This window comes from Schistocerca cancellata, chromosome 6, assembly GCF_023864275.1.
Source record: "Schistocerca cancellata isolate TAMUIC-IGC-003103 chromosome 6, iqSchCanc2.1, whole genome shotgun sequence".
NCBI lineage: Eukaryota > Metazoa > Arthropoda > Insecta > Orthoptera > Acrididae > Schistocerca > Schistocerca cancellata.
In genome coordinates, this window is record NC_064631.1 from 582878960 (window position 1) to 582891475 (window position 12516).

At 39.6% G+C, this 12516-nt stretch overlaps 1 protein-coding gene across 1 annotated transcript in view; it reads left to right on the forward strand.

Annotated features, from left to right (window-relative positions):
* LOC126191438 (cysteine desulfurase, mitochondrial-like) overlaps positions 1 to 12516 on the forward strand; it is a 134701-nt gene that overhangs the window by 29272 nt on the left and 92913 nt on the right. Inside the window, exons 4-5 of the mRNA XM_049932314.1 lie at positions 3265 to 3402; positions 3495 to 3687. Coding sequence (XP_049788271.1) covers positions 3265 to 3402; positions 3495 to 3687 — 331 coding nt within the window. The remainder of the gene's footprint in view (positions 1 to 3264; positions 3403 to 3494; positions 3688 to 12516) is intronic.

Here is a 12516-nt window from a genome sequence, read left to right on the forward strand (position 1 = left end):
TTAGATTAGGGAATGAGACACTTAAAGTAGTAAAGGAGTTTTGCTATTTGGGGAGCAAAATAACTGATGATGGTCTAAGTAGAGAGGATGTAAAATGTAGACTGGCAATGGCAAGGAAAGCGTTTCTGAAAAAGAAAAATTTGTTAACGTCGAGTATAGGTTTAAGTGTCAGGAAGTCATTTCTGAAAGTATTTGTATGGAGTGTAGCCATGTATGGAAGTGAAACATGGACGTTAAATAGTTTGGACAAGAAGAGAATAGAAGCTTTCAAAATGTGGTGCTACAGAAGAATGCTGAAGATTAGATGGGTAGATCACATAACTAATGAGGAAGTATTGAGTAGGATTGGGGAGAAGAGAAGTTTGTGGTACAACTTGACCAGAAGGAGGGATTGGTTGGTAGGACATGTCCTGAGGCATCAAGGGATCACCAATTTAGTACTGGAGGGCAGTGTGGAGGGTAAAAATTGTAGAGGGAGACCAAGAGATGAATACACTAAGCAGTTTCAGAAGGATGTAGGTTGCAGTAGGTACTGGGAGATGAAGAAGCTTGCACGGGATAGAGTAGCATGGAGAGCTGCATCAAACCAGTCTCAGGACTGAAGACCACATTAACAACAACAACCCGAATGTCACTAACAGCTAAAATGTCCAGCCCCATCTTACTTGCAGCCTCTGCCAGCTCTACCTTCTTCCCAGAGTAGCCCCCATTGATATTAATAGCTCCACATCTCATTACCATTTGTTTGCGAAGTCGTATCTTAGGAGTCCCTGGTTTTTCAGTTAGAGGTGGGACTCTGTCACCTCCAAAGTTCTGAGGCATTTTGCTCTGATTCTTGCCAGCATCATATTTAAAGTACCAGGGAAGTGGGTTGCTAGTCTTCCTTGCCCCGAGTGCCATTGGGTTTTACCCCTAACGGCTGAGGGACTAACCGGTGGATTTGGTAGTCTTTGCCGTATGAGCACAAAGGTGACCACGACTCAGAATATGTCCAAGACGCCCAGCCTTATTCCAAAGTAACTGGTATCCCAACTGTCGGTACTACTTACTTGGCCACTCATACGTTGCCCGTGGTTCATGAACTAGGACGTGACTACAGGAACCCACACCATGAACCACAACTATGGATGCCAAAAAACCAACATGTACAACTGCGAAAAATAAAACCACAATCTCAAAAATCTGCAAATCAAACATAAATTAAATCACATTCAATACTCCATAAATACACAAAACATCACAACTAGAATCCGGCTTACCTGGAGCATTTGACACCTGATCACCCTCAAAGTAGTTCCCTTGGGACTCCAAACATTTCTCCCAGCAGTTTTGCGATTGTTGGAAGCACACTGAAGTAGCCTCTTTCTGAGAGGAGTTTAGCTCAGCTGTCATTACTGCCAAATGTCCCCTCTTGTTTGAACTCATGTTCTTTTCAATGGCCTCTTGAGTTTGGGGAACAGTGAGAAGCCACAGAGGGCTAAATCAGGTGAGTGGGGAACCTGTTGAAGCACAGGAATGTCTTTTTTTGCCAAAAATGTCTGAATGTAGTGCAAGGAATGTGCTGGAGCATTGTTGTGATGGTGGTGCCAATTTCCTGTTAACCGCAAGTCCAGTCTCTTGTGCCGCACAGCATCAGTTAGGTGATGGAGGATATCCCTGTAGTACTCTTTGGTGAGTGTTTGAACTTGTGGTGCTTACTCATGGTGTACCACAATACGGGAGTAAAAAAAAGTAGTCACCATCACTTTGACTTTGCTGCACGTTTGGCGGGCCTTCTTTGGTGTGGGTGATGACGAATGCTTCCACTATGATGACTGGAATTTGCTTTCTGTGTCATGTCCATTTTTGCAGGACTCGTCACCAATGATTATGGTGTTCATGAAGTCGAGGTCACTGTTCATGGAGTCCAGTGTGTCCTGTGAGACCTTAAAACGAAGTTGCTTTTCCTTAATTATCAGCAGCTTCTTTATGAATTTTGCCGACACTCTCTATGTGCCAAATCTTCGGTCTCAGTGGATTGTGCCGAAAAAAGTACCGGTGCCCACCTTCTCTGCAGTTTCTCTGTTAGTCAAACGATGGTCCTGGATTACAACAGTGTTCACTTTGGCAATGGCCTTGTCATTTCAGCTTGTTGATAGCTGATTGGAGCGTGGCTTGCTCGCTACTGATGTGCAGCCATCTTTATACCAGTTGTACTGATCTTTAATGTGAGTGATGCCCATATCATTGTCACTAAAAGCTGTTTCAATCTGCCCAATGGTTTCCTGCTGACTGTGCCCAGTTTCTGACAAAATTTCATGCAGTAGCACTGCTCCAGTTGTTTCATCATTTCCCTTGCAATGAAAAACTGCTGTGAGCACTACACACTACATCACTAAAATGCTGCTTGTCAGCTATGGATGCATTGATTGGTTGGAAAAAATTAACGCATCATACAAAGATTCAAGTTCGGTTAATGCAAGAGCGCTACATGTGCTAGATTCAAATCCATCATGTGTTCACACATGCAACTGAGTGGGGAAGGGGGGGGGGTGTTGTTGTTGATAGGGCAGGTGCCTCTCACTGTGTCTGGCTGTGTTTTGCCCCTGCACCATTGCATGTTACAAACATTTTAAATTTTTTTTCAATGTGTAAGCTAATAAAATTATTTATTCCTTGAAGTGTTCCTTTTTTCACACCATTATAGACAGAATGACCATGGTGACCCATCTTATCGAGTATGGCAGAAATGGATGGTGTGCAAGCTGCAAGGCATTTGTTTCAGGGGCTTCGAGCTGAGCCTGCATACACATTGGCATACTTCCCTTTTTTTCACTTTTGGCTCCTCTTAACTTCCTACTGTTTTGAGTTATTTGGATTTTATTTCTCATGTAAACACCTCATTTAAAATACTGTGTCACAAATTTTGGCCACATCAGTGATGTCAAAGGCCCTGGAACAGGCTATTTTCTTTTCTCATTTCATCCATCATTATTTGACCTGAACATCCTGATGGAGGGGGCAGGGGGAGGCGGTTGATAACCAAGCTGTTTAGTTCTTTGAATTCCGCAGTAATAGTAGTAATAATGCCTTTTTCGCAGAAGTTGTGTATTCATAGTTCAACATGGCACTCATTTGTTTGTGCAGTTAAAAGTAGAATAGTTGGAAGCACTAAACTCAAGATGATTATTTTAACAGTTTTTGCAATCAAATGAGCAACAATATATTGAATTTCTATGTTTGTTATTGTATAATGAAATGAATAATCATACATTTATCTTACAGCAAATAGCAGATCTGATTAAATGTGATCCCAAAGAGATTGTCTTTACATCTGGTGCGACTGAGTCAAATAATATTGCTATTAAAGGTGTTGCAAGATTTTATAAAAGCAAAAAGAAACATGTTATTACAACACAGACAGTAAGTTCTTATACGTAACAGACTTTCCATGTGCTCTTCAAAACCATTAGTTTCTTTTTAAGTTCTGAATCATTTTTTTGTTTTGTTTTTAGGAACATAAATGTGTACTGGATTCTTGCAGAGCTTTGGAAGCGGAAGGTTTTGATGTCACTTTCCTTCCTGTAGGACCTAATGGTATTATATCACTGGCTGACTTAGAAGCGGCCATAAGGCCAGACACTGTTATTGTGTCAGTGATGAGTGTGAATAATGAAATTGGAGTGAGACAACCGATCAAGGAAATAGGTGAGGTTTAATAATTAATTTGTATTTTTTAAAAGAGTAAATTGTTATTTGACAGTGTATTATTATATTTTTTAAGCCACGTCTTAATAATGGTCAAACAGCCTTTAGCAAATTACTTGATAATGCCATAAAAGCCGAAATCTGGGTGGTACAAAAGATAAATATAACAACACAGTCAAATGGCGCTTCACTCTATTAAAAAGTATTGCGTGGCTGTGGCTCATCACCCTCGAAAACTTTGTTTATATTTGCTAATATTTCTTGCAAAACAAAACTTTGTGCTTATTGGTCATACTGCATCTGAAGGGGAATGACAGAGTGTTGTCAGCACTGGAAAAAGTAACAATAATATTATTTACAGAGACAAAAGATGATTAACTTTTGAAATTTCTAGATGGAGTGTTTATTGTCAAGCAGTAGGAAAAGGAATATAAGATAGATTCTTGTATCCTCAACCTCCAACGATATTGATGTGCGCGTGGAGTCCACTGGCAAAGATACTACTTATATGGTCTCTATTTCCCCCAACAACGGGCACAAGCAAGACTGCTCATTGTAACCATGTATCATCTAGATTTATTCTTCTGGGACCTCACGACTGCTTCATAACTATTGGAGTGTTGAGCATGGGGTCATAAGAACTGACAGCACCTATTTCAGTTCTTGTGCTGCAGACTGCCACCTCCGATTGTCCTCATGACTCTGACTCTGCAACTCATGGTAGGAGTCCTTGATGTTCACCGGCTCTTTTTTCTTGGTTCTACTTCCTTTGTTTTACGTCTTGACCCATTTACTTTACATCAGATTTTTTGGGTGGAATAATTTTTGGTCCTCTTCTGGGATTGTTATCCATTTTTCCAAATTTTTTCCTGTAGTGTTAGGGACAGATGCCTTAAATAGTGGCACCTGCCTACAGCATAAAAGACCATCTGTGCACAGTAACTACATAGACTATCTGTGTTTATAAGCCAACCCAACATCGTGAGGTCATTATGTACCCTTTCTGTAGAGTCCTCTGAAAACATATGAGATCATACTTTTGCTGGCTGAACTGCTAGCTCCTCATGCACGTCGAGTTGTAGATGCCCACCATCTTGGGGGATGAGAACTCCTGGCAGCAGTTATCACACCAGATGACTTTTACTGCAGCTGGAACAGGTGGAGATCCTTTCAGAGTAACAAAATCATTTTCTTTTATGGAAGAAATAGAAGATAAATTTGAAGAAGTAAGCGCATTGGAAAAGATGTGAAATGGATCACTATTAAAGCCTCCTCTGTTGCAGATTATCAAACACTTGAACATGGGAAAGACTGGGTCACATTCCAGTGATCATTATTTCACATAAAACTTTGAATACAATATGAGGAGTTCTCCCACAGAGGTCTTACATTCCAGACAGGCAAGGAGGTACATTCTAATCTATAGTGCCAAAGTGTACATTGTGTGTGATGTGTACAAAAATGTCCATAAGATAATTGGATAGATACAGATGCTTTCATATCAGCTTCTGAAGGAAATGTCCTTCCAGGAAAGGTTAAAGTTATGGTATACATGTGTGATGTGAAGCTTTGTGTCCCACCACCCAAAAAATGTTTTTAATGCTTACATTTTTGAACATGTCATGCCACTGCTTGGCAGACCCAAAATGTGGAAACTGTGGAAGATCACTTGTGAATAACCACCTTTGTCAGTAAATTGTACAAAACACCATCCTCAACATTCAATGATTTGCTCAGTATTTAAAAAGAAAAAGGAATACACGAATATGAAATGATGGACCATTTGTCATACTGAGGCGAGAGTAAAATATGAGCGAATGTACATTCAGTCAACGTGATGACAAAAATTATGTCAGGATCAAAAGAGAGAGAGAAAAAAAGAAAAAGATGAAGAGCAAAGCAAAGATAGTTCTTCAATTCTGATGGAACTGGATCTCTCCTTGACAGCAGAAGAATCTGTGGACATAATGCCAACTGCAGTGGCCTGGTGTAATGTTAAGCGCTCTCTACACAGCTTAAGCATTTTCGTGGACTTACTTGTTGAAGAATGCTGGTTCTGCTTTCTTGCTGCGCTGCTGTCGTCTGCTAGCACCGGACACTTCTCCGAAGATTTCACTGCTAGGAAGGGAAAATATTCACTCTCTCGCTCTCTTCTTATTTAAAAAATACGCTACTCTTGGAATATCATTCAATGCACCAGAACATATTTATTTCCACTTTGTACAAAAAAAACAACTTAACTTTATGATGTAAGCCCACACATTACCGGGCACCCAGAATCAGTTAATTACACATTTTAGAACACAATTAATACGTAAGCTTTCGTCATGGCTGACTATCCACGTCCAGTCCACATACTCTCAACAGCATTTCAACATCTAATAAACAGTCATTATTTCGAGTCTCTCAATTTGTTTTTCAACAATACAATGCTACATAACTCTTTGCAGCCGGCCATGGAGCTTCCAGGCCATATTTGATTATTCTTGGCAGGTCGCGCTAAACACTTGCCAGTGCCGACGAATTATCTCCCTTCCAGTTTCACCTGCACAAAAAACAATAAATGGGTGCAGTATCCCATGCTCATCCTTACTCTGCTTTAAAATAACGCGTGTTCGAAACGGCTGGAACATAAGTGTCTACAGGCTTTCGTAAAATGCTGGAGGGTGGGGGCACTACAGATCCCTCCCCTTAGCTCGATCATTTGTTATTTTGCACACAACATATATTTTAATTTTTTCTTAACACTTATCTTCTTATTTTGTACTACATAAAAACATTAGGTACAAAAACTCTCTTCCATCTCCGGTATTTCATTAAGCTGTTGGTAATATCTTTCATAGACATAGTAGTATGATAAACTAATAGTAAAATAAGTATTAGCTATTTCCAATAGATTTATCTACTCTTTCTTCCAGGATTGAGACAAAATAAATCCCTCCCCTTAGCCAGTTTCAAAGTTCAGGCATTATTCTGAGTAGAGTCTTTACTTAAAAAAAAAAAAAAAAAAAAAAATGTTGTACTGGGGGTTTTCTCTTTTTTTCTATCTCCTTGCACAGGACTCGTCTTTTCTATTTAAAAAATTTTAGAATTCAACTTTACCAGGAGAAACTTTCCACTACACTCTCAGGTCACTATACCACCCCTTCCCTTTGGGTTCCAATCTACGTAAGGGTTGATACTATGAAAACATCTTTTTCCTCATCCTTGGGTAGGTACGCCTGTTCCATTTATACTAAACTAAGGTACAGGTCAATCCCCTTTTTGGTGCCCCTGCCTGCACTGCATAGGTCAGCCGCCTCTGGGTCTGCCTACCTGCCTCTCTTTCTCTGATTTCATCTATATTGGATGTGCCCTCCCTATCTTCTCTAACAATGATTCAGTCTTGCCTCTTTCGTACTCCTCTGCACACTATTTTATTTAAAATTTCCTGGTAAAATTTCTATCTACCTCTCCTTTCCTCCTCCTGAGTCCTTCAGCCTACCTGCTTAAATTCTTCGCTTGTTCATTGCTTACAGCTCACTTATACAGCCTTAATAACTAAATATGTTTCGTCCATGGTTGTAACTTTATTTCTTTTCTTTGGGTTATTCGGTCTGCAAAATCCTATTATTCATCAGAAACTTATTTGACTCGATACCTCTGGCTTAATATCTATTTCTTTTTATCTCCATTCATATTACTTTGTACTACTATAGCTATGAACACAGGTGGATATACACTTCGTCCCCCCTTGTTCCTTTAGCTTAATCTTACTATACCATTTCACTTGAGATGTGCAACCGTCATTACTTAGCACATGTGCTTGAGCCCTTCCTGAGCACTACTTCCCCCCCTTATCCGTGATGGTTGTTACATCTCCCTGTGTATTACTTGTTTGCGTCTTTGTATTTAATTGTTTGAGTGTGGAAGTGTGATTGTGCGTCCTGATTCTTCGGCCCACTAAGGTTCTTAGTTGAGGGTTTATAGAAATCACGGAAAAGAGGACGACTTCAGCGATAGAAGTATATGAATGTGGACAGAGGGAAAGATAGATTGGTACCCTTAAGAGAAGTAAGAAAGGAAATAAAAGAATTGGTTGCTAAGATCGAATAAAGAAAGAAGACAGCCCCAAAGACAGAAAACCCTTTCCACCCCCCTTCCCCAGGATGACCACTTCACCGGTACTTAAGTGAGAAGCCGGAGGAGGTATGATGTTTGGCATCTCCTGCAGAACGGACATTCTCACCGTCATATTTGAAGTCTCCGAAGAAAAGATCTTAGCAACTCATATGGAACGGCAAATGATGAAGAACCAGTCACACTTGTTTGCGAGGGTTGTATGAAGGGCGTGATGTGTAGGTCGTGTCTGTGCCTATGCTACCCACCCCTTTCAAAATTAGATATAAACCCTCTCCAATCACATCACACTTTATAAAAAAATATAAAACATTCTATAAAAATAGAAATTATATACATTATAATCAAAGAGTTATTCAGTTAGTCACTTCACTCTGTTTCATACACATGTTCAGTTTGTCATCTAGGTATCATTCTTCCTAAACAGTACCATCATATTATATCTCCTGTTAGAATGTTACCCTGTTAGTTTTATCTCATGATTAGAGGTTACTGTTTATTATGACTCCTTAAATTAGTCATGATCGTGTAGTCATAATGGGTCTCTTTTAATACTAATGTGATAGGATAGCTTAAGGGCTATAAATAGATTACAGGATAGTCGAAGATTTGAAGGGAGTTTGGTGTAGGAAAACTAATGTGGAAGTAACACCGAACCCAACTCGGGAACCGGCGGATGTCACTCCGCCCGTTGACACAGAACGTCAACGTCCCTGGGGGTTTTGTACATATTGTTTTATATCCTTAACATTATACATTCCCTTTTCCTCTCCCGTCACAGGGTCTACTAAATATAGGGTTTTTTTGGTGTACTATTGATTGAATACGATAATGTCCTGTGTATTTCAGAAAAAAAATTGTTTCTTTTTTTAGTGCTGAATTTCGAATGTGTTGTTTTACTAATACTAAGTCATCTACATGGTATTCTGGGTCAGTTGCGGTTGCATTGTATTTATCTACCCTTTGTTGTGCGCTCCTATGTAAGTTTCTACCAACTCTTTCCTGAATTGCTTGGTGATCAGTAGCTTTTTGCTCCGGCCATGTAAAACACTTAATTCGAGGTTCTCCTATAAATGGCTTGCCCATGGCTTCTACGGGCATCATTCCTGTAGACAAATGCGGTAGTTCGTTTAGAATAAGCTCAAAATCTTTGATTCTTTCCGCCCATGAGGTACGGGTGTCGTGGCAATAAGTGCGGCACAACCTACCAATCTCTTTCATTACTCTTTCACAAGGGCTCGAAGATGGATTATAGTTGTATATTAAAATTCCTTAACTTCATGGCTGGTAAACTGAGGTCCATTATCAGAAAGAAAACACCTCGGTTTACTTGTAGCTATAAAATATTCTTGCAAACACTTGATCAGGATTTGGGCATTAGCCTTCCAAATAGGATACAGTCTTACATTTTTCGACCAACATTCTATAAGTACTGATATGGTTATAATAGAAGGAAACATTCCACGAAGGAAAAATATACCTAAAAACAAAGATGATGTGACTTACCAAATGAAAGTGCTGGCAGGTCGACAGACACACAAACTAACACAAACATACACACAAAATTCAAGCTTTCGCAACAAACTGTTGCCTCATCAGGAAAGAGGGAAGGAGAGGGAAAGACGAAAGGATGTGGGTTTTAAGGGAGAGGGTAAGGAGTCATTCCAGTCCCGGGAGCAGAAAGACTTACCTTAGGGGGAAAAAAGGACGGGTATACACTCGCACACACACACATATCCATCCACACATATACAGACACAAGCAGACATTGGTCTTTAGATATGTCTGCTTGTGTCTGTATATGTGTGGATGGATATGTGTGTGTGTGCGAGTGTATACCCGTCCTTTTTTCCCCCTAAGGTAAGTCTTTCTGCTCCCGGGACTGGAATGACTCCTTACCCTCTCCCTTAAAACCCACATCCTTTCGTCTTTCCCTCTCCTTCCCTCTTTCCTGATGAGGCAACAGTTTGTTGCGAAAGCTTGAATTTTGTGTGTATGTTTGTGTTAGTTTGTGTGTCTGTCGACCTGCCAGCACTTTCATTTGGTAAGTCACATCATCTTTGTTTTTAGGTATATTCTATAAGTACTAATATATAAGCCACACCTCCCTTCCCTTTGGGTATGGGTCCAAAAAAATTGGCAGCTGTGAGGTCATGTAATGCTTTAGGAATAATCGGATACATCTTATACTTTACATGGATATTGTTCTCCTTAGCTTTCGGACAGGTGTCACACATCTTAACAGTAGCAGTTACCTTATGTCCTAATCGCTTAAAATAATAAAACTTATTCATTTTAGCTATACACTTTTTCACTCCAAAGTGACCATATCCACTATGAATGTACTGTATTAATTTAGACTCTGCTATTTGTGGTATACACAGCCGCCAATAGCTTGACTCTTTGCTGTTTCTCCAGAACAAGTTGTGATTTGTTACCTTCCATTGTTCCCTTTTGTTTACTGGTAATGACACTCTTATACGCATGACATAAATCTGTGTAAAGTAACGGTAATGTCTAATATTTTCCGTTATCGTTTGGGCTAACTCGTGTACTTCCTTTGTTGTTATAAAATTGATCGCGAAAACTACCCCAGGTCCTTCTGTACGTTGTAGATCTTTCATGTTTTGAGGTAGTCGCGACAAAGCATCGGGTACTATATTCTCTGATCCTTTTATATATTGTATTTTAATATCATATTCTCGTAAAAACAACATCCACCTCATTAGTCTACTGTGTTAATAATCTAGTACTCATTAGTGGTGGTCAGTATACAGGGTGTTACAAAAAGGTACGGCCAAACTTTCGGGAAACATTCCTCACACACAAATAAAGAAAAGATGTTATGTGGACATGTGTCCGGAAACGCTTAATTTCCATGTTAGAGCTCATTTTAGTTTTGTCAGTATGTACTGTACTTCCTCGATTCACCGCCATGATTTCATATGCGATACTCTACCTGTGCTGCTAGAACATGTGCCTTTACAAGTACAACACAACATGTGGTTCATGCACGATGGAGCTCCTGCACATTTCAGTCGACGTATTCGTACGCTTCTCAACAACAGATTCGGTGACCGATGGATTGGTAGAGGCGGACCAATTCCATGGCCTCCACGCTCCCCTGACCTCAACCCTCTTGACTTTCATTTATGGGGGCATTTGAAAGCTCTTGTCTACACAACCCCGGTACCAAATGTAGAGACTCTTCGTGCTTGTAATGTGGATGGCTGTGATACAATATGCCATTCTCCAGGGCTGCATCAGGGATTCCATGCGATGGAGGGTGGATGCATGTATCCTCGCTAACGGAGGACATTTTGAACATTTCCTGTAACAAAGTGTTTTAAGTCGCACTAGTACGTTATGTTGCTGTGTGTTTCCATTCCATGATTAATGTAATTTGAAGAGAAGTAATAAAATGAGCTCTAACATGGAAAGTAAGTGTTTCCGGACACATGTCCACATAACGTATTTTCTTTCTTTGTGTGTGAGGAATGTTTCCTGAAAGTTTGGCCGTACCTTTTTGTAACACCCTGTAAATGAAGATTTCCGAACCCCATATCAAAGTTTGGAACTTTTGTATACTCCACACTATCGCTAGCAATTCTTTCTCGGTAGCAGTATAATTTTGTTCATGCTTATTTAAGCTTCGACTAATAAACGCTATAGATCTATGATCATAGGTTTCTGTTCCCCATTCCCCTTCGAATAATTCTGCTGCAATACTGTAATCTGAGGCATCAGTTGCTATCTTAAAAGTTTAATTCATTATGGGATGTTGTAAGATAGGCGCATTTTCTAAAGCTTTTTTTAGTTTGTCAAAGGCTTCTTGGGTCCCTTGGTCCCAATTCCATGACGTACCTTTACATAATAAGCTTAATAGTCTAGGGTCGTTCATTTCTTGGCTTTGCACATAGCATTGATAATAACCTGCCATTCCCAGAAACCCTTTTAGTTGTTTGATGTTTCTAGGAGATTGACAGTTTTTAATAGCCTTGATTCTCTTGGGATCTGGTTGAAGGCCTTTTACTCCCACGATGTGTCCTAAAAACTTTAATTCCTGCCTCGCAAAGTGAGATTTGCTTAACTTTAAAGTGATACCCTTTTCCTTAAATTGCTCCAAAGTTTGTTTCAATGTCCTACAATGTTCTTCCCAAGTAGGTGAAATAATCAAGATGTCACCCACATAAATAACTAGTTCTTTCAATAACTCTCATCCAATTGCCTTATCAAATGCTCTTATAAATACCGATACTGATATATTTAGTCCAGAAGGTAGTACATTAAAGTGGTGAAATTTTCTGTTGAGCAAAAAAGCAGTATACTTTTTTGAATCGGGATGTAACCGGATTTGCCAGTACCCATCCGTCAGATCAACGGAGCTAAAATACTGGGCATTCTTAAATTTAGTTAATAATTCATCTATATTAACCTGACGGTCTCTTTTGGTTTCAATATGACGGTTGAGAGTGCGTGCATCTAGCACCAATCTCACTCCACCTGTAGTTTTTTTCACTAGTACTAAGGGATTATTATAGACACTCATATTTCTTTCTATTATATCTTGATCAGTCATTTTATTAATCTCCTCCCTAACCGCTTCTTTAAGACTTGCAGGTATAGGGTATGATTTGCAAAAAAATGGAGTCTGGTCCTTAATCTTAAATTTGCAAACATAATCGCTAATGGTACCCAGATTCTCTGAAA